The sequence below is a fragment of the Vicia villosa genome, linkage group LG3, assembly GCF_029867415.1.
Source record: "Vicia villosa cultivar HV-30 ecotype Madison, WI linkage group LG3, Vvil1.0, whole genome shotgun sequence".
NCBI lineage: Eukaryota > Viridiplantae > Streptophyta > Magnoliopsida > Fabales > Fabaceae > Vicia > Vicia villosa.
The window spans coordinates 31,294,881-31,320,254 of record NC_081182.1 but is presented as its reverse complement, the minus strand read 5'-3'; the positions used below and the strand labels follow the sequence as shown (position 1 = coordinate 31,320,254).

Here is a 25,374-nt window from a genome sequence, read left to right as displayed (position 1 = left end):
TATTTCGTCAATCCACCTTCTATTTCGTCTTTTGAAATCATTTTCCTTCTGACTCGCAATGTTGCTTTCCACAAGACTTTTGCGATTTGAATTGATGGTGATATGGGTCGCCTTCATCTTCACAGAAATACTTATTGCGTTGAGGATGACTTTACTCTTCGTTGCGAGAGGATCCATGAATCTTAGAATTAATGGAAAAAGGAAGGAAGAGATTTATAGATTTTGTACTGTTTAAAAATCATTTTTAATCTTACTAACATAGAAAACAAAAAAGGAGAGAAAAACTGACATATGAAAACAAAAAAAAGTCTCGCACATAAAGCATAAAAGAGAGGCTATTTTAACTTGTAATTTAATATAAAACAGATTTTTGTTAAAATCTCAAATATTTATCTTGCAAGTTCTCTATCATCGGCATACCGAGAAGAGTCTTGTTAAATTTTAAAGGGTCAGTGTTTTACGCAAAAAATCGTCACCACGACTAATGCGTCTCAACTATAAACAACAATAAACTACAATTTCTTGAACAAAAAAAATTGCAAATGCATTCAAGTAAAGTTATTGGACGAAAAATTCCAAGTCCTCAACTACAAAATTTTAACAGAAAAATTACGCTCTCACAAGAGCAAAATATTTGAAAAAAAATTACAAATTCTCTCAATTAAAATTTTGCATAGAAAAATTGTAAACAAGATAGTGAAAAAAAAGTTAGTTTTCCAACCTTACATATAGCATTGTGATTATTTTTTTTTTTTTGCACGTATGAAATAAAAGTTTTATAAACCATAGTTTTAATTTGAGCAAAATATTGATGAGATAAATGGAATATGAAACTAAAGAATAAATAAATAAAACTAGTTTTTGGAATTGTTTTATAACATAGAACTGTTTCTATTAATAAATGAAACGATTATAAATTGGTGAGAAACGGCATAATGATAAGAAAAGAAACATCACTATAGGATACCTGATAAGTAATTATTATTTCAATTATAAATATTAATGAGAAAATTAAAAATATATATGATACGAAAACCCAATAAACATAACATATAACTAAAAATGTTTAACTATAGTTGCAGAGCTCTCAATTAAGAGAACTCATTCAAAAATTATCGTATGCCACTGTTAGTGAAAAGTACACGGTATTCTTTAGTAAAAGGCGAAAGAATAGTTCGCTTTGTACTTATCACATGGCTCCGTGAATTTGGATGTCAGTAAGTGGTTCCATTTTATAATACCACCAGCTTGCTTTATTTACTACACCAGCCGATGTGGAACCCAAATACAGAAGAACAAAGGCAGGCAGTGCACACAATAACTACAAAATACAAATAGCCTGTCGTCACAATTCATCATTTTTAATTTTGTTATTCAAAGCACTACAAAGACTAGATTTTAGTATATATTTCATGACTCATACAAGAATTTTAAAACCATTCATTCACAGTGGAACCAATTAACTTCAATTCATGACAATCAATATACCACTCTTTCTAATGAGATTGAACAAAGATTTATTTATATTCAGCAGCATGTTTGCATCAACATTATCATCCTCCTTAACTATATAATTACATAACCTCTGCATCATTGAAACAGCCTGCATAGCATCATCACTTGTTGTGTGAATGCTTGGTATATATACTTTCTTCTTTAGGGAAACTCCATTGTCATCCAGACAGGCTTTTGGATACTCATTTGCTTTGTGCTCTTCTTTTCAAACTTAAGCCATCATATATATGGCCTATCATATTTCTTCAACTTCCATTATTTTGCTTACTTTTGAATGAAAACCTTTATTTTCCTGGATTATTACCCTTCTCATCCTCATTTCCATTGCTTCAACTCAATTTTTAACCAATTCTCATTTCCATTGCTTCATCTCAATTTATTAACATATTTAACCATACTCCTCTATTTTATTTCATGTTAATTACTACTACCACTATCATCTACAATTAAATTAAAAGTATTTTCATCACGTTATAAAAGATAGAAGGTACTACCACTATCATCTACAATTAAATTAAAAGTATTTTCATCACGTTATAAAAGATAGAAGGAGGAGGAATAATATTGTGGATGTTCATGCAGGGGATGGAATGTTAATTGAGGAAGTGAGTGGTGTGCGAAATGAAGTGCTGAAAACTTTTGAGGGTAGGTTTAAGGAGCCGTTGGAAGCAAGACATGTGCTGAATAATGAAGGTTTTAACAAATTGTCAGAGGAGGATAGAAATTTTTTTGAAGCAGAATTTTCAAGGGAGGAGGTTAGGCTTGCGGTGTGGGAACCAGATGGGGGCAAAAGTCCGGGTCCCTATGACTTCAACCTCGGGTTTATTCAAGAATGCTGGAGTTTTTTGCAAGAAAATATATTTAAGTTTATTCTCGAGTTTCATAAGTCAGCCTCTCTACCTAAGGCTATTTCAGCTTCTTTTATAGCTTTGGTTCCAAAAAAATTCAATCCTCAGGGTCTCAATGAATATCGTCTAATTTGCCTGATTGGGTGTTTATATAAAATTGTGTCTAAGGTATTGGCTAACAGAATTAAGAAGGTGTTAAAAAATTTAATCTCATTTTCTCAATCAGCTTTTGTTTCGGGCAAGCAAATCCTGGATGGGGTGTTGGCTTTAAATGAAATCATAGATCATGCTAAGAAAGTAAAGAAGGAGTGCTTCATTTTTAAGGTGGACTTCCAACAAGCATATGATTGTGTTAGTTGGCAATTCTTGAGATCTTTGTTTCTAAAATATGGCTTTGGAGTTAATTGGTGCAAATGGATGGAAGCGTGTATCTTTAACAATTCGCTATCGATTTTGGTTAACGGGAGTCCAACAAAAGATTTTGTGGTGGAAAGGGGATTAAGACAAGGAGATCCATTGTCACCCTTTCTTTTTACATTGGTGGTTGAAGGGCTGGTTGTTCTTTTTAATTCAGCAGATGAATCTAGGAACTTCGAGGGATACAAATTTAGTAGTGATGGGGATGTAATGATTCTCCAATATGCAGACGATACAGTGATAGTTGGGAAAGGGTGGTGGAGTTTCATATGGGCATTGAAAAGAGATCAAGAGCATATATTGACTATATAGGCATTGAATTCAGAGTCGGGCAGACTGCGGAAGAGCAGAAGAAACAATAAAAAATGTTGTTTGAACGAACAGTTGTTGCGACAAGGTATTCTGATGATCCTTACTTACATAGCTTAGGACTCTTAATAATGTTCATTAGATGATGGATATGTTAATCTTAGATTATTTTTCTGCACTGAAAGACCCCGCGTACAAAAGGCTTACATTGAAATTTTTTAGTTTGTTCGATTACACCACATAGATAGTGAGTGCGAGCACTATAGGCACGGTCAGGTTTAGGATGTTTCACAAAGAGTACGAACTAAATCAACCCAAATTCATAACTCGGTCATACTATATTTTCACTGAATATTAGCTAACACTTTATTTGACCGAGAGAATAATGGCAAGGTAAACTGCAAGGAGTTGTTTTTCATACAAAACACATTTGCACAGACAAGGCTTAATGCATCCCCGTTCATGCTTGCACACATGCAAACCATTTGCACTGCTAAGAGGGATCCCATTTGTATTGGAGGATTGATTACCTCCATAGCTCGCGCCATGGGTCTGGATGCAAAGCCTGAAACCCTAAAACCTCTCCTGACACACTCCCTTGACGTTTGCACATACAAGGCTTAATGCATCCCCGACTTAATGCATCCCCGTATCATTATTATATTAATACTAGTAATATGCCTAACACGTTTGTTTTTCATTCTAATAACAATATTATTTATGTGATGAAACTATATGGCTAAACTGTTTAGGGTCCGGAATGTGAGGACCGTCGTTTCGACGGTGCTCACATCTAAGTTAGAAATTATCAGTTAAATTGGGATTCGTTATTCAGGCTAATTTTTACACTGCTTAAAATTGAAAATAATTGTCGCGAAAGCCTCAATTTAGATACACCAATTCTGTATCAAAAGAAAAGAACTTGTATCTAACTTAGAAAAAAATTGTTAGTGCGTGAGACACTTTAGTGAGAGGAGAGAAAGAGAGAAAATAAGGAAATAAGATTTTTAGAGGATTCGAATTGATTTCGGGCTTGAAGGTTAACTTTCACAAGAGTAAGGTGTTAGGCGTGAATTTGGCGGAGAATTTTTTGGAATTAGCTTCACAATTTTTGAGTTGTAGTAGGGAAAAGCTACCTTTCAAATTTTTGGGAATCCAAGTGGGAATCAATCCGAGGAGAGGTGACGCATGGAGTACGATTATGAGCAATTTAAAGAACAAACTGTCTTTGAGGAAGTCAAGATTGTTGTCTATAGGGTTAGAGTTACTCTCCTCAACTCGGAGCTTTCTAGTATACCTATTTACACGATGTCATTTTACAAAGCCCCTATGAAAATCATAAAAGAAATAATTTGTATTCAAAGTCGTTTTCTTTGGAGTGGGAATGAAGAGAAAAGGTGCATTAATTGGGTTAGTTGGCATAATATCTATAAATCCAAAGTGGAAGGGGGTTTGGGGATAAAGCATATTGGTCATTTTAACAACTCTTTATTGATCAAATGGAAGTGGAGGATGCTGAAGGAAGATGCGTCAGTATGGAAAAATATTCTGGAAACTAGATATGGGGATGTACATAAAGTTGTGATAATGGGTGTTGAGTTTAAGTCGAAAAATAAAGAGTATGTTTGGTGGAAAGATATGATGGCGGCAAGTTTGCCCAAAACTAACGATTTTGATTGTTTTGCAAGAAATGTCAGTTTTGCAAGAATTTAATCTCTTCTTCTCAATCAGCTTTTGTTTCGGGCAAGCAAATCCTTGATGGGGTGTTGGCTTTAAATTAAATCATAGATCATGCTAAAAAAAAGTAAAGAAGGAGTGCTTCATTTTTAAGGTGGACTTCCAACAAGCATATGATTGTGTTAGTTGGCAATTCTTGAGATCTTTGTTTCTAAAATATGGCTTTGGAGTTAATTGGTGCAAATGGATGGAAGCGTGTATCTTTAACAGTTCACTATCGATTTTGGTTAACGGGGGTCCAACAAAAGATTTTGTGGTGGAAAGGGGATTAAGACAAGGAGATCCATTGTCACCCTTTCTTTTCACATTGGTGGCTGAAGGGCTGGTTGTTCTTTTTAATTCAGCAGCTGAATTCGGGAACTTTGAGGGATACAAATTTAGTAGTGATGTGGATGTAAAGATTCTCCAATTCGCAAACGATACAGTGATAGTTGGGAAAGGGTGCTAGAAGATCTTGTGGAGTATCAAAGCGAATTTTAGAGGATTCGAATTAATTTTGGGCTTGAAGGTTAACTTTCACAAGAGTAAGTGTTAGGCGTGAATTTGGCGGAGAATGTTTTGGAATCAGCTTCACAATTTTTGAGTTGTAGTAGGGAAAAGCTACCTTTCAAATTTCTGGGAATCCAAGTGTGGATGAATCCGAGGAGAGGTAACACATGGAGTACGGTTCTAAGCAATTTAAAGAACAAACTATCTTTGTGGAAGTCAAGATTGTTGTCTGTAGGGGGTGAGTTACCCTCCTCAACTCAGTGCTTTCTAGTATACCGATTTACACGATGTCATTTTACAAAGCTCCTATGAAAATCATAAAAGAAATAATTCATATTCAAATTCGTTTTCTTTGGAGTGGGAATGAAGAGAAAATGTGCATTAATTGGGTTAGTTGGCATAATATCTGTAAATCCAAAGTGGGAGGGGGTTTGGGGATAAAGCATAATGATCATTTTAACAACTCTTTATTGATCAAATGGAAGTGGAGGATGCTAAAGGAAGTTGCGTCAGTATGGAAAAATATTCTGGAAACTAGATATGGGGATGTACATAAAGTTGTGATAATAGGTGTTGAGTTTAGGTTGAAAAAGAAAGAGTCCGTTTGGTGGAAAGATATGATGGCGGCAAGTTTACCCAAAACTAACAATTTTGATTGTTTTGCAGGAAATGTTAGTTTTGGTCTAGGTGTTGGAAACAATATTTTGTTTTCGTTTGGCAGGTGGTTTGGGGGTACACCGCTAAAACGGTTGGTTCCCTTACTCTTCAGCGTGTCGAGCAAGCCCATGGGCAGTGTCAATGAAATGGGGTTTATCATGGGCGGGCGTGGTCTTGGGATTTTTATGTGTCTGCGATGTGATGTTGGACAATCTTGTGGCGGTGCAAGAAGCGTTTGAGTTGCTAGAGCTATTGGGAGGCATTAGTCCTACAGAAGATGTGGCGGATGCTATAAAATGGTTGCCTAATGTTGACGATATGTTTTCGGCAAAAAGTTGTATCTCTTTCTTGAGGGATTATCAATTGGAAGAGGTGGTAGACACAAACAAACTAGCGGCTATTAACAGGTTTTAGAGGTCAGAAGTTCCCTCAAAAATAAAGGTTTTTGGTTGGAGGATGATGTTAAATAGGCTTCCGTCGAAAGACCAATTGGTAAAGAGGAATATCATTCCTAGGGAGGAAGATAAAAATTGTATTCTTTGTTCTGCAGAACTAGAAGATTTAGAATATCTCTTTTTCAAATGTTCTTTTTCCAAAAGAGAATGGGATAACATTTTTCAGTGGCTGGATGTTCGGATGGTGGGGGTGGTGGCAGGTTCTAATCATCTTGATCAGTTTGTTCAAGCGTTGAAAGGGAAGATCATAAAGAAGAAATTGTGTTTAATTTGGTTAGCAACTTAATGGATGATATAGATTACAAGAAACAACTTTATTTTCAACAACGAAGATATCGTTTTAGACGATGTTACAGTTTGGATTTTGGCATTCGATCGGTTCGAAAAGCTGTAGATTTATTTCTTTTTACTCTTGGCTGCAAGCTGTATGTTTTGGGTTTTGTAATGGGTTGTGAGTAAGGGTGGCAAAGCGGGCTCGGCCCGCAGGGAAAACCCGTTTTATCTGTACTTTTTCGCGGGGCGAGACAAGATTTTAGGCCCACTCTCTTTAATGTGTCCGCCCCGCACCACCATGTTTCTTATGGGCTTTTGCGAGCATGTGTTTTTTCATACAATTTTACTATTTTTAAGCCTAAAAGGTTCAACGCCTGCGGGTTTCCCCGCTCCACCCTCACTTTTTTACGGGGCGAAACAAGGTTTTAGACCCGCACTCTCAATTATGCCCACCCGCCCCGATTTTTCACCGACTTTTGCGGGACATGCTTAAATAGAACGGACATGCCCGTTTGTGAGTACCCTGCTAATCACCTCATTAATATATTTAATTAACCTTGCTTATAAAAAAAGAAAAAAACTAATACAAAAGTATTCCGAAAACATTTCAAGATAATCTTTTGAGAACGAGTGGACAGCAACTAGTGGCAATTTTGAGTAGATAAATAACCAGATATAAGTTCTGTCACTTTGACAAATAGCATACCTTATCATATAGACATATAGTACAATTGTTACACGATGATAGTGATACAAAAAATAATAATATTTTTAAAAAACCTGAAACACAGTGGGTGGATATGGTAAAGTGCACGTGTCTTGTCCTGATTCGTAGATGTACGCTGAACAGATTACGCAAAGGCAAAAGTCCGGTTTTGCATTCCACCATCCCTGCAAACGCTTCTGAGGTAAGTAACTCATAACTACTACCTCTTTAATCAGTTTGAAAATTATTTTTATTATTGTAATTGTAATCTTAGCTAGTGAATGCCTAAGTTAAGGTTTTTAATTGATAGTGCTTAATGTTGGTAGAGATTATTACTGATTCATGTTTCTTCAAAATCATAGGTTTAAATGGTTGCATCCACTGCCATGACTACTTTGTAATGTCCATTCAATAACATGTTTTGAGATTTTGTTTGAGAAAACATGTCACTGGTTGCCAATGTCATTCCCCGGCAGAATATTCTGCATACCAACTCATTTCTCAGTGTGAGATTAGATCTGTACTTAAACAAACCACTTCTGTCTAAAATTTCCCACTTAGTTTTCAGCTCAGTTCGTAACTACGGTCATGAAAAACTATATCTTGGTGGGATAAGAATTGAACCTGTTATGAAAATCGGACACGATTTCTTCCCTGGTAAAATTGGAGTTGCTGTCGACGAGTATCAACAAGATGTGCCTGATGAAGACGATGATGTGTGTCCGGTTGAATGTGTGAGAGAATTCAAGACTGATGAAGAGTTCATTAGAATTTTAGAAAAGTCTAAAGGGACTGATACTCTGGTTGTGGTGGATTTCTTCCGAACCTCTTGTGGAAGTTGCAGGTATATAGAACAAGGTTTTGCAAAGTTGTGCAAGAAATCTGGTAGCCATGATGCTCCTGTTATGTTTCTAAAGCATAATGTAAGTATGTTATCTGTTAAATTCCTCTATAGTTACATAGTTATTAGATTGAGCATGCCTGTTAATTATCACTTCTCTTTTTGCAGGTAATTGATGAGTATGATGAAGAATCCGAGGTTGCCGATCGACTTAGAATCAGGGTATTTATTTATCTTTTATTGATGTCAAACTAGTATGTCTCTGCAATCAATCTCGTCTAAATGTTTGTTGTCTAACTATTCTTAAAAAATTCATGGTTAGTTCCTTCATTTGCATTGCATGCTTACTCTCTTATACTACATGATTCAATTGTACATAATGCTGTTTTTCTTATTTGGTTCTTTTGACATTTATATCTCAACTGTATTATTCTGTTGATGACAGTTCTACCTTCTCCATACATGTTATTAATATCTTTTAGTTGTGCATCATTTGTACCACAATCAACTGCTTGTGTATTGTATATAATAATTAGTATTGTTCAGTATTCTTGCTTTATTGTGCGTGGAATTTACAAGAAACTAATGCAGGCAGTACCTCTCTTCCACTTCTACAAAGATGGGAAATTGTTGGAAGCATTCCCAACCAGAGATAAAGAAAGGATTATTGCTGCCATCCTCAAGTACTCGTCTCTTGAAGCAGAAGATATTTTGAGCTAAATTCAAGCTCAAGAGATGGTGTCACGGCACCCTTGCGACTGTCGTATGGATAAATTGGTCTTTGTGTGCAACAACATTCTGTATTTATACTTGGAATAAAATACTGTAGTCCTCCTCTCAGCCTGATTCACTTTGTTGGGAAGTATCCAGTGGAGTTTTTAATGTCCATCTCCACTAGACATTATAAAAGAAAAGGAGTAATACCCTTGAATGGTTGCAAATACTAGTAAGATGAGTCTGGCTGTTAAAGTGATTCAAAACTCAATTGAGTACATGTAAATTTGATTTCATTTATGTTGAAAATAAAATAGATATTTTGATTAGCTTTTTAAATTTAGGTTGATTGTTTTATTTCTCCTCAAGATGAAGCAATGAGATTTGGAAAAGGTTACTAGGTTCTTTTGTTAGTTTGAGGAGTGCTATTACGCACAATTGAGTTAAGAATTTCATGAGATATTTTGAGGAAACAAATATGAAACTTATATCGACCTACTGCCCAGGCTGAAAAAATATTGGAAATCATTAAATAGTGTTTGTTATTATTTAAAAACAATTTTGTTAACATCTTGATATTAAGAGTAAAAAAGTATAAAGATATTTCGTATTTGTTTGAATTATTTTTGCACATTTACAATGTAATACATATTTTATCTCCCAATAAAAACTCCACTTTAATAACCTTCACCTAATATTAGCAAAACTGTAAGTAAAAAATATGTCAATTTGATGTCTTTCAAGATGGTAAAGAGTACATTGTAGAATCCGTCTAAATAAATTACAAAGATCACTAAAGAATAGAATGAGAGATGGTTAATCATTCAGTATTGCGCCAGCAAACCATAAAAAATCCACCCAATTAACGCAGAAACTGTAAATCGGCCTTAACTATGTTCAAGCCAAGAAACTAATTGCAGAGAAAAAATAATTCATGTCCTTTGTCCATATGAGTTCTCCAGGACCCGCACTTCTGGTCCATATATCAAGCGGCAACGCTCAGTGAATGAACCAACCATCCTAGACGCCACCTCCTTAAAGAACATTGAGGCAACCTGTGTAACATATAAAAGAATATAAGATAAACCATGAACAGAAGTTTCCAAAATATAATCACATCCTAGGGGGTTTTAAGTGTTCTAATGAAGTGAGTTGTGTAAGCAATTTTGGTATAAATGCAGGCGTGTGTGAGGAAAGTCATGCCAAAACACTGGTAATGCTTCGGAGCAAAATATTTGATCAGTGAAAACAGCATTCTTTTTCTTTAACATACACGGAAAATGAAGGACATGGAAGGTTCAGTGCTACAGAATAAATAAGTATAGGCAGAATAAGGATTGATTCCCAAAGTAAAAAATAAAGACATTAGAAAGCAAGTCGAGATGAAGATATGAAACAAATGATAACAAAACTATACCTGTGAGTAAAGTGGGGACTGAAACTTAAAGTCAACCAAAAAATAGAGATTGCAAGTTCCTGGAACTGGACCAGGACTAAATTCCCATAGGTTTATCAAATGGTCAAATAGGGTACTCTTTGACACCGTTGTCTGTAAAAAAAATATCCAACACAAATCAATAAAATGAATGAGAAAATTCAGCTACCAAATTTCAAAGAAAAAACAAAATAAAAGCAGAAATAAAGACCAATTCAATAAATGTAGGTCTATCTCAACAGTCAACCATTTTGAGCCATGCACTGGATTGATAGTTAAGGGACTGATAATTAAGAATCTCAAACCCATATATATAACATTGAATCTTCTTAGAAAGGATCAAGGTCACATCAGCACTCTAGGAATTATAAAGATACAACGAAAAACAATGCCGTGAAATGGAAGTGCTAAACCCAGTTGTGCAAATGAGCATCTCATATGCCAATGCTCATCTAAGCACCATGTATTGTGGTGTTTTGGTTATAGCATTTATACGTAGAGGAATTAACGATACATGATCCACGTTTTCGTTTATATTAGAAACTTAAAATATATATTACATAGCCGAGTTAACTGCAATTTGTTGGCTTGGAATTAGCTTCACATTAATACCTAACCACCGCCTCGATTATTCAGTTGACTGGTTGTGATCAAGCAATGCATACGTAGGATATAATAGAGGGTGATTCGTCTCTAGTGTCAGGTGTGATGAATGGGCACCTCAATGTCGTTTATCTAGTATTGGAACAGAAGTTATGGTTCGCATAGTCATGAAATACAACATAAAAGACAACATGACAAACTAATTGTAACATAAAGGACCAATTTGAAACATAAAAAAAAACTTAAAAGACCAATCCAAGAAAATGGTCAAAATTAAATACCCAGATTATTATTTTTTGCCTATTTCTGAATCAATCCATCATACAAACACAAAAAGCTACCAAACAAAAAGGTAGGCAGGATCAAATACCTTTATTCGGTTAGGTCTGTCCAATTCAACATGTGAAACATAACTTTCAACTAGAAACTTGAATCCAATCTCCAACTCAGCATCAAATGATCCATCTGGATTGCGTTGCACTATCTCAGACCTTTGACACCACGGGACAAACCCATGATAAAAATCAACAGCCGCAACAACATCAAATAATTGCTCCGGAGAGTACCTAATGATCAATGAGAGTATCAGCTTATATACACAGAAATAAAAACAGTAACAAACTATAGACAATCTGCACAACAATAATGCTTACAAAAGTTACAAAGCCCAGGCGCCGGAAAACATTCACAGAAGTCACGAAAGTAAAGCTACTATGCAATAAGAGAATACAAAAAACCTAGAAATCCATAGACACTACAAAATTATTACCCCAAAACGCGCTTCTCCTCGTAAGTTTTGGAGAGAACACTTTCTGCACCATCTCCACCAAGTCCGATAAACCGCCTCGATTGAATAGAATTAAAGCTGTTATGATCAAAATTTCTCGAAAAGGTGGAAAACCTAATGCCGGAACCGAAGGGCAAAATCTGATGAGTGTCTCTGAAAACAATGGTTGAAAAGCATCGACATCCATCGAATCTCTCGCTGCTCTTGCTAGACCTAATCAATTGATTGAATCCACTTTTGCGTGTCGCTAAGGATCGAAGAGCTTTCGAGGTCGACAAAAATGGCGGCATTGTTAACAACAACAAGAAAAATTGGGGATATGTAACCCTAATCAAAATGATGCAAAATCAAATTGAATGAATGTGGAACCCTAAGGTAAGGGAAAAGGTGGAATAGGGATAAAAGGAAAAACGAGATTGAATGGATTTGCAGATTAATTGGGTGGACAGTTGAAGTTGATAAGGGGGTTGATTTGTTGAGGCGTGGTTTGCGCGTTTTGAAACGTGGTTATTTTGGTAATTTTATTAGTTTGTTCGCGTGAGTCACTAGCAACTCATTTTTTATTTTGTTCGCGTGAGTCACCAGCAACTCAGAACTCAAAACCTGACGTGAACCGCCAAGTAAAGCCGGCCTTAGTTGACCGTACACGTGGATAATACCGCCGACAATGCGGAAGCTGATTCTCTACGCCTCCGCTTACTCTCTACGTCTCTCTTTTATCAAAAAAAATTCAGTGTAATATTGAAGAGAAAATTATACCTCATCCCTATTGCCCTAAGATTTTTTAAAATATTCTAATTCTACCATTTTAATTTATAAAATAATTTTATTATTTAATATTGACCATTTTACACCCCTACTAAAGTACATTGGATAACTTGTAATCAAGTTTTTCGATTTGTAATTTTTCTTCATCGGGTAACTTGCAGTCAAGTTTTCTAGTTTGTAATTTTTTTACCGGATAACTTGCAGTCAAATTTTTCAATTTGTAATATTGTAGATAACGATTTTATTTATTTTTTGCCACAGTTTTTCCTTGTTTCCTAAACTTTTTTATTTTTTTAATTTTCGGGTCAGTTAAAAGATATGCACCATCATCATTTCTAAATGGTTTTAGATCTTTTTCCTAACAACCCTTTTTATGTTTCCATCACATTTTGACTTCATCAAAATTAAATGTCGTGAGGAAAAAGTATGATTAAAAGACTTGTGTTTGTTTGTGGGGTTAGTCGGTAATCCTTAATGTAGTTTGGGGCGTTACAGACACTACATTTAATCTTGATGAAGTAAAATGTGATGGAAACATGAAAATGGTTGTTAGGAAAAAGATCTAAAACCATTTAGAAATGATGATGGTGCATATCTTTTAACTAACCAGGAAATTAAAAAAATAAAAAAGTTTAGGAAACAAGGAAAAACCGTGACCAAAAGTAAATAAAATCGTTATATTACAAACCGGAAAACTTGACTGCAAGTTATCCAATGAAGAAAAATTACAAACCGGAAAACTTGATTGCAAGTTATGTGGTGCACTTTGGTAGGGGTGTAAAATGGTTAATATTAAATAATAAAATTATTTTATAAATTAAAGGGGTAGAATTGGAATATTTTAAAAAAATGTAGGGGTAGAGGGATAATTGTAGGGGTATGAGGTATAATTTTCTATCAAAGGGTTTATGTAACTCACTAGGGTGGCAAAATAGATCGGGTCAGCCCGTTTAACCCGTTATTTTTGACGGGTTAGGTTTATTTTTCCATTTGATATTTAAAATTTGTCTGCCCCGTCTTATCCGGTTTAAAAAATTGGCTGTGTAACACCCTCATTTCTATACTAAACAAATAAGGCATACATTTGCATAAATCAGAGTAAAGAAGCATGCATCTCACGAGGGCGTTACACATATTTCAAAATAGAACAAATATTTTATCTTTAAACATGCAATGGTCATTTACAAATAACACGGGAATTTAAAATAACATGCAAACCACAGCAGAATAATCATCTCATCAAATAAATGGTAAAATAGGATGATTCCCATACATCATCCACCATGTCTCAACATCTTGGCTCAAGGCCACACATTAACCAGAATAACATATTCAAATACGAATATAATATGAGTAAACAAATATCTCATAACATCGAGTCATAAAAACATAAAACCCAACTCCCATGTGTTACATATGACCAGAGCACAAGTGACTACTTAGTCACGACACCCTACTAGAGATCTAAATCTCGACGCTAAGCCTCCTTCGAAGCATCACTATCCATGAAACCTGCACGTTACCAACAAAGGATAACATTCAAACAGAAGGGTGAGAATTCAACTTCTTATAGAAAACATAATAATGAGAAATGTAAAATACAATAAGAATACATTTCAAGAATTCATCACTCTCCCCATAAACATGCATCATATGCAATTAATCAAGATTCACATTTCCATGTCATACAACATAGCTCACTCAATTCTAAGTGATCCAACATGATTCATATATCCACATATATATACATATATCATTAATACATATAAATTCACATCTATATCACATGTGTTCCAAATCACATATATCACATTCATAACACAACAACAATTCATATCAAATGAATCACCAAATCCACATATAAGCATATCTATCAACGTCATTCCACACAATTCATATCACATAAATCACACCAACAATAACATTTCACACCGACACGTGCGACTCAAGTGTGACTCTATGCGATATGCATGTGGATCCCTCCGTTATCATTTCCGGTCATGCCGATTGTCATTCTCTCTAGACTAGATAACCACATCAAAGCCCCATACTCGTTAAGCTTTCAAACCCCATACTCGTTAGGTTTGGGACAAGTAAATAACCTTCGCGAGATTACCCAACATTGCCACTTTCAAAGACTCATGCTTGTGTACGTGTGCAACAAAACAAGACTCATGCATTTAAGACGATCTCTCTATCTCTTAAACTACACAATCACATCTTTACAACTTTGCACAACATTACACAACATGACTTCTCTTCCAAACAATGCACCAACTAACACACATCAATCAATCACATGTATTCAAGTCTAGCATTATCATTTATTCAATCCACATCTCGAGACATACACATTTAAATGATCATCATCAACAAGATACATTCAAATAGTACATATAAATGTATATTTATATTCATTCCAACATATCATGGATATCACATCACTTAACACATGTATGAATATTAACCACAAGTCTTAATTCATAATACACACATAAGTAATCACATGTTATCCATATATTAACATCCAATTTAAACTATTCCACATCAATTAGCATTTAGAATTCAATCACATAATTCGCGGTTATCATATCACATAATACATCCATGAACATTGATCATGCAGAATTCATCCATAACATACACATATAGGTAAATTTTATTCTCAATTATCATCATAATTACTAAAACAAGTGTCAATCCATTCTATTCTATCATATAGACAATCTCATTAGCTTCCCAACGCTTCAAACGGCGCATAAAACGGAGTTACGGATCAAAAGTTATGGCCTTTCAAAGTTTGGAAAAAGTTATGTAAAATAGGGTTCGCGGCTCGAACAAAGTTCGCGGCGCGAACTGAGTGAATCAAATATTCCTTAGTTCTGCCAAGCAGTTCGCGGCTCGAACAATAGTTCGCGGCGCGAACTGGCGATTTCAGAAAATCCCAAATCTCAGAAAACAGCATGCAAATTTCATCCCAAAACCCCTAAACTCAACCCAAATCAAACTGAAAACATCAACCATCACAAACAACAATAGCATACATGTTATAACCACAAATATAGCACACATTATGGATCTTCTAACATCATAACATCATCAAACATCAATTAAAAGACATTTCAAATCATAAATTCATGCATTTGTTCATAAACCCTAACTTTTCTATGTTTCCATGAAATTGCAAAGATGAAGAGATAATCACAACAACACATTACCCAATCATATAATCTATAAGAATTTGGATTCAAACTCTTACCTCTAACTCTTAAATCCACCCTCTTCAAGAAATCTACAATTTCCTTCTTCTTCTCTTCTATGTTCTTTCTCCTCTATTCTCTTCTTTCTCTTCCTTTCCCCCAAATTGTGTTATCTCTAAAACCCTAGTTTTCCTCTTCTTACTATCTTTTTCTTAATGGGCTTAGCTATGTTATTACCCACCCATCCAATTATTAATTAGGCCCAATACATAGTATACTACTAATATCCTAATTAAACCATAAAACACAAATATGCATATAATTAGATATTTCAATTAATTAGTAATACCACATAATAATTAAATAAACAAATAATTAATAAAACACGCAAATAAGATAATAAATAAAATATCTAATAAAATCGGGCTGTTACAACTCTCCCCCACTTAAAATATTTTCGTCCTCGAAAATTCTCTTCAAGCAACTAGCCCCAAGTACAAATCCTTCATTCAACCTTCAAGTATCTTCTCTTCTAATCTCAAATCACTCCGCAAACCTCTTAAAAATCCAAAAGAAAAACCTCGGAGTTTATCCAAAACAATACTTGACGGAATACCATGCAAACACATAATCTTCTCGATGTACAACTTAGCAAGTCTTTCCATCAAGTAATCCATCCTTATCGGAATAAAATGAACACATTTGTCCGTCTATCCATAATAATCCAAATAGCTTCACAATTACGCGACGTTCTCGGCAAACCTGAAACAAAATCCGTAGAAATATGATCCCACTTCCACTCGGGAATAGATAACTGGTGTACCAGCTAAACGGTTTCTGACAAGTCCAATTCAAATGCACAATTCCTCTATATCCCTCTTCATACTTTACCACTAAACATTTTCCTCAAATATTGTTACCTTTTAGTAGCATTATGATGTATACTCAAACCATTACGATGTCCTTCATTCAAAATTCTCTTTTCCAACTTCGAAATATCAAAAATGCAAACTCGATCACGACCTTTCATGACTCTAATCTCGTCAATCCGAAAGTGATCACCTTTACCTTAATTAATTAATGTCATCTCGTTAACCAATTGCAATCCAATTTCTGACTCTCTCTAATCTCGTTAAGAACACCAGACGTAGGGTTCAACATACTAAGCTTAACGCAAGAAGACGTCGCTTCACAACCAAACTTAACTCTCTAGATTGTTCCAATGATTTTCAACTCTTGGATCCTCCACATAGAAATATGCAATGATTTCCTATTCACTGCATCGGCTACAATATTCACTTTTCCATGATGGTAGTTCAAACTAGAATCATAATCTCTCAAGAATTCCAACCATTTTCGTTTGCCTCATATTCAACTCTCTTTGATCAAACAAATACCTCAAACTCTTGTTATCACTATACACATCAAATCTTGATCCAAACAAATAATGTCTCCAAAGTTTCAAAACAAACACAACGACATACAACTCCAATGTATACATCGAATAATTCTTATCATGAACTTAAAATTACCTTGAAGTATAAACTACCATTTGTCGATATCTGCATTAACTCACCTCATCTCGAATCTCATATCCCAGAAAATTCACATCTTCTAACCAAAACTCGCATTCAGAAGGCTCCGCACAAACTTATTTTCTTTCAACATCCATTACATAATCCTTAATGTTCAGTATGTTCATCGTCACTCTTAGAATCAAAACATCCTTAAAACATTACCTCATAGGACATTCCTTTTTCTTACTCGACAAAACAAGTGCAACTCTATGACCATACACTTAGACAAATGAACCTCTTCTCAACAACTCCTCAACTCGACTATTCAACCTCTCCTTAGTCGCTTTACAAAATACCAAATTAGCAAGAGAAGTTTATCTCGTCCAATACGATCTCGTTTTCTATCAACAATAGATTAAGGGTGATCAAGTCCTCAATTTGTCAATAGACAGTCGAAAATCATAATGAAACATAAACCATCGTTACTAAACCATAATAGTGTTCCTTCAGAACTCGCACTCGAAATTACTTAACACACCAAGATCCAAAATCCTCTTAAGATTACAATTACTTTCTTCAACTCCAAACAATTTATACCAAAATTGTCATCAACTTGCTATAACAAAATGAACTAAATCAATTCTCAAAATCTCTACCAAAGATGCTCAACAGACAATTCAAACACACATAAGAAGTAGAAACAAAACTCATAGCAAGCGTATCAATAACCATACTTCCACGCATATCAGATAACACAAGATTCAACCTCTTAGCACAATCCAAAGAAATAAATGAATACGTTGCACCATTATCAATAATAAAGCACGTACCTCATATTAGCTTATCCTTAGAAATAGTCTTAGCACCAGACAACGCAAGTACTCTCCCACTCGCCTGTTCCTTCTTCGGTTTGTCACACTTGGTACTAATGTGACCTTGCTCTCCACAGTTGTAGCAAGTTACCCTCGAACCACCTCTACACTCGTTTGCTTTGTGACCACTCTTGCCACACTTGAAACATGTTACCTCGACTTTGGAACAATTAACAGCACGATGTCCCTCAACTCCACATCTGAAACACTTAAGTGGAGTAAGAGTCCCTCCCCCACTTAGCTTCTTGCCAAAACCAGCTTGTTTCCTCTTGACATCATAAGGTCTCCCACTGGATTGTTCTCCTCCTCGTTTCAACTTTAGAAACTCCACTTCTTTCTTCCCACGCACATCTTCTGGAAAATAGTTTTCCAAAAATGTATCACGAAAAAGATTCCAAGTGACTTCAATACCTTCTCTTTCAAATCTCCGCACAGTATTACTCCACCAATCGTCAGCTCCTTTCGTCAGCATGTGAGTACCCAACTGCACCTTCTGTACATCCGTACAAATCATGATTTGAAAAATCTTTTCCATTTCTCTCATCCATGCATGTGCTATGTCCGGTCCATACTTTCCTTCAAAAGTCGGCGGATTGCACCTTAGGAAGTCTCCAAAAGCACAGAACTCATCCTTCCCTCCATAACCGGAATTCTCTTGCGGCACTTGTCCAATCGCACCAGTCCACCTCATCAATGCCTCGATATTAACGTCACCATTACTTCCTGCAACCATTGTCCTCTAGACATCCAACGGCCGACAAATAAATAGTATCGATCGTGTCAGATACATAAATCCAATACAAAAGGGATAGGAAAACATAAATGACCTGGCCAACTGACCGACCGTGCTCTGATACCACTATGTAACACCCCCATTTCTATACTAAACAAATAAGGCATACATTTGCATAAATCAGAGTAAAGAAGCATGCATCTCACGAGGGCGTTACACATATTTCAAAATAGAACAAATATTTTATCTTTAAACATGCAATGGTCATTTACAAATAACACGGGAATTTAAAACAACATGCAAACCACAGCGGAATAATCATCTCATCAAATAAATGGTAAAATAGGATGATTCCCATACATCATCCACCATGTCTCAACATCTTGGCTCAAGGTCACACATTAACCAGAATAACATATTCAAATACGAATACAATATGAGTAAACAAATATCTCATAACATCGAGTCATAAAAACATAAAACCCAACTCCCATGTGTTACATATGACCATAGCACAAGTGACTACTTAGTCATGACACCCTACTAGAGATCTAAATCTCGACGCTAAGCCTCCTTCGAAGCATCACTATCCATGAAACCTGCACGTTACCAACAAAGGATAACATTCAAACAGAAGGGTGAGAATTCAACTTCTTATAGAAAACATAATAATGGGAAATGTAAAATACAATAAGAATACATTTCAAGAATTCATCACTCTCCCCATAAACATGCATCATATGCAATTAATCAAGATTCACATTTCCATGTCATACAACATAGCTCACTCAATTCTAAGTGATCCAACATGATTCATATATCCACATATATATACATATATCATTAATACATATAAATCCACATCTATATCACATGTGTTCCAAATCACATATATCACATTCATAACACAACAACAATTCATATCAAATGAATCACCAAATCCACATATAAGCATATCTTGTTAGAACAAGATTTGTTCTGATCAATTATCTTAGTTTTGATGATAACAATAATATGAATTTTGCTTAAGATAATATGGTACTCTAATCCAATGCAATTTCCTTTTCAGGAAATATATAAAGAGTACGCATAATTCAGCGCTCAGAAGCTTTGTCTCAAAGGGTTCAGCATGCAACATCAGAACATGGTCTGGCAAGACATCAGAAGGTGGTCGAAGCAGAATCAGAACATGGGTCTATGGAAGCATCAGAAGAACAAGAGAACAGAAGCACTGAAGTTCTGATGGTATCACGCTCAGAAGCACTTCAAGGTCAGAAGATCAGAAGATGCTTTGCACCAAGCTGTTTGACTCTGATGATATTCAAACGTTGTATTCACAAACATCAGATCAGAAGGAAGTACAAGTGGCAAGCTACGCTGACTGACAAAAGGAACGTTAAAAGCTATTAAAGGCTACGTCAGTAGACACAGCGTGAACAAGGCTCGAGGTAGTTGACAAAAGCGTATAACATTAAATGCGATGCTGTACGGAACACGCAAAGCATTAAATGCACTCAACGGTCATCTTCTCCAACGCCTATAAATATGAAGTTCTGATGAGAAGCAAGGTTAACGATCCTGAACAAAACAACGCCTATTAACTTGCTGAAACTCTGTTCAAATTCAAAGCTCAGAATCTTCATCTTCATCAAAGCTCACTACATTGCTGTTGTAATATATTAGTGAGATTAAGCTTAAACGTTAAGAGAAATATCACAGTTTGTGATTATCGCTTTTAAGAAGCATTTGTAATACTCTTAGAATTGATTACATTAAGTTGTAAGGAACTAGAGTGATCGTGTGGATCAGAATACTCTAGGAAGTCTTAGAGGTTATCTAAGCAGGTTGTAACTAGAGTGATCGTGTGGATCAGTATACTCTAGAAAAGTCTTAGAGGGTATCTAAGCAGTTGTTCCTGGAGTGATCAGTGTGTGATCAGAAGACTCTGGAAGACTTAGGTACTGACTAAGTGGAAAACCATTGTAATCCGTGCGATTAGTGGATTAAATCCTCAGTTGAGGTAAATCATCTCTGCGGGGGTGGACTGGAGTAGTTTAGTTAACAACGAACCAGGATAAAAATAACTGTGCAATTTATTTTTATCTGTCAAGTTTTTAAAGCTACACTTATTCAAACCCCCCCCCTTTCTAAGTGTTTTTCTATCCTTCAATTGGCATCAGAGCGCCGGTTCTAAGGTGCAAGCACTTAATCGTGTTTAGAAAAGATTCAGGAAGAGAAAAACGCTTCAGTAAAAGATGGTTGATGAAAGTGAAAAGTCTACACCTGCATCTACATCTGGCTCTGCTGAGCAATACAACGGTAACAATGGTTATACTAGACCGCCGGTATTTGATGGTGAAAACTTTGAATACTGGAAAGATAAACTGGAAAGTTACTTTCTTGGTCTAGATGGTGATCTATGGGATCTTCTGATGGATGGTTACAAACATCCAGTAAATGCCAGAGGCGTAAAGCTGACAAGGCAAGAAATGAATGATGATCAGAAGAAGCTCTTCAGGAATCATCATAAATGCAGAACTGTTTTGCTGAATGCTATCTCTCATGCTGAGTATGAGAAGATATCTAACAGGGAAACGGCCTATGACATATATGAGTCCTTGAAAATGACTCATGAAGGAAATGCTCAAGTCAAGGAGACTAAAGCTCTAGCTTTAATCCAGAAGTATGAAGCCTTCAAGATGGAGGATGATGAAGACATTGAAAAGATGTTTTCAAGATTTCAAACTCTTACTGCTGGATTGAGAGTTCTTGACAAGGGATACACCAAGGCTGATCACGTAAAGAAGATCATCAGAAGCTTACCCAGAAGATGGGGTCCTATGGTGACTGCATTCAAGATTGCAAAGAATCTGAATGAAGTTTCTCTGGAAGAGCTTATCAGTGCCTTGAGAAGTCATGAAATAGAGCTGGACGCAAATGAGCCTCAAAAGAAAGGTAAGTCTAATGCATTAAAATCAAATATCAAGAAATGCACTAACGCTTTTCAGGCTAGAGAAGAAGATCCTGAAGAATCAGAATCTGAAGAAGAAGATGAACTGTCTTTGATCTCCAGAAGGCTAAATCAACTCTGGAAGACCAAGCAAAGGAAGTTCAGAGGCTTCAGAAGTTCAAAGAAATTTGAACGTGGAGAATCTTCTGATGACAGAAGATTTGACAAGAAGAAGGTCATGTGCTATGAATGCAATGAGCCTGGACACTTCAAGAATGAATGTCCAAATCTTCAGAAGGAAAATCCCAAGAAGAAGTTTCATAAGAAGAAAGGTCTTATGGCAACCTGGGATGAGTCAGAAGATGATTCAGACTCTGAAGATGAGCAGGCTAACTGTGCGCTGATGGCGACAGAAGATGACGAATCAGAATCTACATCAGAATCAGATTCTAAAGAGGTATTTTCTGAACTTACTAGAGATGAGTTAGTTTCCGGTCTAACTGAACTTCTGGAACTCAAGTCTCAGATCAGTCTCAAATACAAAAAGCTGAAAAAGCTATTTGAATTTGAAACAAAGAAGCTTGAGTTGGAGAATTCTGAATTAAAAGAAAAACTTTTAAAATTATCCAATAATGTTGGATCTCCTTCTGATTCAGAAAAATCCACTCCTAGTCTAAACCATATTCTGAAAGAATATGATTTAAGTTTCAGGAAGTTCTTATCTAGAAGTATTGGCAGAAGTCAGCTAGCTTCTATGATATATGCTGTGTCTGGAAACAAAAGAGTTGGCATTGGTTTTGAGGGTGAAACCCCATACAAACTTGAACCTGTTGATGAAATGAAATTCACATACAAGCCATTGTATGATCAGTTCAAGTATGGCCACTCCCATGATATTAGGCACACTTCACATGCTCAAAGTTTTCACATAACACACACCAAAAAGCATGTGACACAACCTAGGAAATATCATGAAACTCACATTAAGAATTATCATGTTGTTCCTCCTATTGCTTACAATGTTAAACCCAAGTTCAATCAGAACTTGAGAAAATCTAACAAGAAAGGACCCAAAAAGATGTGGGTACCTAAGGATAAGATTATTCCTATTGCAGATATCCTTGACTGCAAAAAGGACAAAGCACAACATGTCATGGTACCTGGACTCTGGATGCTCACGACACATGACAGGAAGAAGGTCTATGTTCCAAGACCTGGTGCTTAAGTCCGGAGGAGAAGTCAAGTTTGGAGGAGATCAGAAGGGCAAGATAATTGGCTCTGGAACTATAAAATTGGGATATTGATATATCAGAAGTTGTTGAGCCAAGAAGCAATGCATCAGAAGCAGAGCTTCTCAGAAGCAAAGAATCTGAAGATCAGGTATCAGCTCCTCTGGAGAATCTAAGCATTTCTGAAGAACCATCTGTCAGAAGATCATCCAGACTCATCTCTGGTCATTCAGAAGATGTCATTCTTGGAAAGAAGGATGATCCAATCAGAACAAGAGCATTCCTTAAGAACAATGCAGATTGTCAATTAGGTCTTGTATCTTTGATCGAGCCAACTTCTGTTGATCATGCTCTAGAAGATCCAGACTGGATAATTGCTATGCAAGAAGAACTGAATCAGTTTACAAGGAATGATGTTTGGGATCTTGTTCCTAGACCAGATGGATTCAATATAATCGGTACAAAATGGGTCTTCAGAAACAAGCTCAGTGAGAAAGGTGAAGTAGTAAGGAACAAAGCCAGACTGGTGGCTCAGGGTTATAGTCAGCAAGAAGGGATTGACTATACAGAAACCTTTGCACCAGTGGCCAGGTTAGAATCTATTCGTCTATTAATTTCATTTGCCACTCAACATAACATTACTCTCTATCAGATGGATGTTAAGAGTGCCTTCTTAAATGGTTATATAGATGAAGAAGTTTATGTCCATCAACCTCCTGGTTTTGAAGACTCTATGTCTCCTAATCATGTTTTTAAATTAAAGAAATCGTTATATGGATTGAAACAAGCTCCCAGAGCTTGGTATGAACGCTTAAGTTCTTTCCTTCTGGATAATGGTTTCACTAGAGGAAAAGTGGAGACTACTCTCTTTTGTAAAACCTTTAAAAGGGATATTTTAATTTGTCAAATATATGTAGATGATATTATTTTTGGAACATCTAATGCTACACTTGGAAAGGAGTTTGCTGAGTCTATGCAGGCTGAGTTTGAAATGAGCATGATGGGAGAACTCAAGTATTTCCTTGGAATACAAATAAATCAAACATCAGAAGGAACGTATGTTCACCAAACCAAGTATGTGAAGGAACTTCTGAAGAAGTTTAATCTTCTAGACTGCAAAGAAGCCAAAACTCCTATGCATCCAACATGCATCCTAGGTAAGGATGAGGTAAGTAAGAAGGTAGATCAAAAGTTATACAGAGGTATGATTGGATCTCTTCTATATTTGACTGCTTCTAGACCTGACGTTCTGTTCAGTGTTTGTTTGTGTGCTAGATTCCAATCAGATCCTAGAGAATCTCATTTAACTGCTGTTAAGAGAATTCTAAGGTATCTGAAAGGTACTACTAATGTTGGCTTAGTTTACAGAAAATCTAAAGAATACAACTTAGTAGGATTCTGTGATGCTGACTATGCTGGAGACAGAATTGAAAGAAAGAGTACTTCAGGAAGTTGCCAATTTCTTGGAAGTCATTTGATCTCCTGGTATAGCAAGAAGCAAGCAACTATTGCTCTATCAACAACAGAAGCAGAATATGTCGCTACTGCTGGTTGCAGTACACAGATGCTCTGGATGAAGAGTCAGTTAGAAGATTATCAGATATTTGAGAGTAACATTCCTATATTCTGTGATAATACTTCTGCTATATGTTTATCTAAGAATCCTATTCTTCATTCAAAAGCTAAACATATTGAGATTAAACATCATTTCATAAGGGACTATGTTCAGAAGGGCGTTATATCTTTAAACTTTGTTGATACAGACCATCAATGGGCTGATATTTTTACAAAACCCCTGGCTGAAGATAGGTTTAAGTTCATTCTGAAGAACATCAGTATGGATTTATGCCCAGAATGAGAAGATGAGAAGTTCTCATGTATGAGTATCTTCTGAAATGAAAATGGACTATTTTTTTAATCAGAAGTTCTGATTGAAATCTTTTAGAAATTATGATTCGGTTATTACTAACGTTTCATTGTCTAAGTTGATTCAGAACCTCTTTTAAAGCAAAACAGCTGTAACGTTTTATCTCGGGATGGTAAACCTGTCGTTACTATTCATGGATAAGCGCGCGTGCAGTTGAAGGGACGCCGACCATAGGTAACTGTGCTAGTCACCTCATTTGTCTTTATTATCTCTCCTCACGTCACGTAACATTAAATGCTTTTCATCATTAACTCTCTTTCAGTTTTTCTTTATATTCTTCAAACTCTTCTCCTTCCCTCTCATATTTTCACTATTCACTCTATCTTTTTGCATTCATATCAAACCCTAGCTATTCATTATCTGCAAATCCATCATGAACTCTTCATCAAGCC

General features: G+C 35.8%; 2 protein-coding genes and 1 non-coding gene across 4 annotated transcripts; 1 reads left to right on the top strand and 2 right to left on the bottom strand.

The window, feature by feature from the left end:
* Positions 1–1,082: 1,082 nt before the first annotated feature.
* Positions 1,083–1,199, bottom strand: LOC131593657 (U5 spliceosomal RNA). Its single transcript, XR_009281047.1, has one exon. It is a non-coding gene; the product is annotated as a U5 spliceosomal RNA (small nuclear RNA).
* A 6,235-nt stretch (positions 1,200–7,434) lies between these two features.
* On the top strand, positions 7,435–9,300 carry LOC131660861 (thioredoxin-like 4, chloroplastic). Of its 2 annotated transcripts, XM_058930213.1 has the most exons (4): positions 7,435–7,608; positions 7,769–8,329; positions 8,416–8,469; positions 8,839–9,300. In XM_058930213.1, exons 2-4 carry the CDS (start codon positions 7,850–7,852, stop codon positions 8,965–8,967), a joined length of 663 nt encoding a protein of 220 aa, XP_058786196.1. In that variant the 5' UTR covers positions 7,435–7,608; positions 7,769–7,849; the 3' UTR covers positions 8,968–9,300. The 2 variants fall into 2 exon arrangements, with proteins under 2 accessions (XP_058786196.1, XP_058786195.1); XM_058930212.1 differs by lacking the exon at positions 7,435–7,608 and having other exon boundaries at positions 7,615–8,329.
* Positions 9,301–9,674: 374 nt separating this feature from the next.
* Positions 9,675–12,443, bottom strand: LOC131660859 (uncharacterized). The gene is made up of 4 exons (XM_058930211.1): positions 11,769–12,443; positions 11,370–11,565; positions 10,379–10,510; positions 9,675–10,016 (listed from the first exon to the last, which is right to left on the bottom strand). The coding sequence occupies exons 1-4, from the start codon at positions 12,074–12,076 to the stop codon at positions 9,894–9,896; spliced, it is 759 nt and encodes a 252-aa protein (XP_058786194.1). The 5' UTR covers positions 12,077–12,443; the 3' UTR covers positions 9,675–9,893.
* Between the last annotated feature and the right edge of the window lie 12,931 nt (positions 12,444–25,374).

Bases quoted from the DNA above. Each gene is read 5' to 3' on its own strand.
- LOC131660861 (XM_058930213.1), top strand. From the start codon at position 7,850: ATGTCACTGGTTGCCAATGTCATTCCCCGGCAGAATATTCTGCATACC. The intron at 8,330-8,415 runs GTAAGTATGTTA...CTCTTTTTGCAG, and splicing joins TTATGTTTCTAAAGCATAAT to GTAATTGATGAGTATGATGA. The intron at 8,470-8,838 runs GTATTTATTTAT...AAACTAATGCAG, and splicing joins CCGATCGACTTAGAATCAGG to GCAGTACCTCTCTTCCACTT.
- LOC131660859 (XM_058930211.1), bottom strand. From the start codon at position 12,076: ATGCCGCCATTTTTGTCGACCTCGAAAGCTCTTCGATCCTTAGCGACA. The intron at 11,566-11,768 runs GTAATAATTTTG...ATTGATCATTAG, and splicing joins GAGGAGAAGCGCGTTTTGGG to GTACTCTCCGGAGCAATTAT. The intron at 10,017-10,378 runs GTATAGTTTTGT...TATGTTACACAG, and splicing joins AGTCCCCACTTTACTCACAG to GTTGCCTCAATGTTCTTTAA.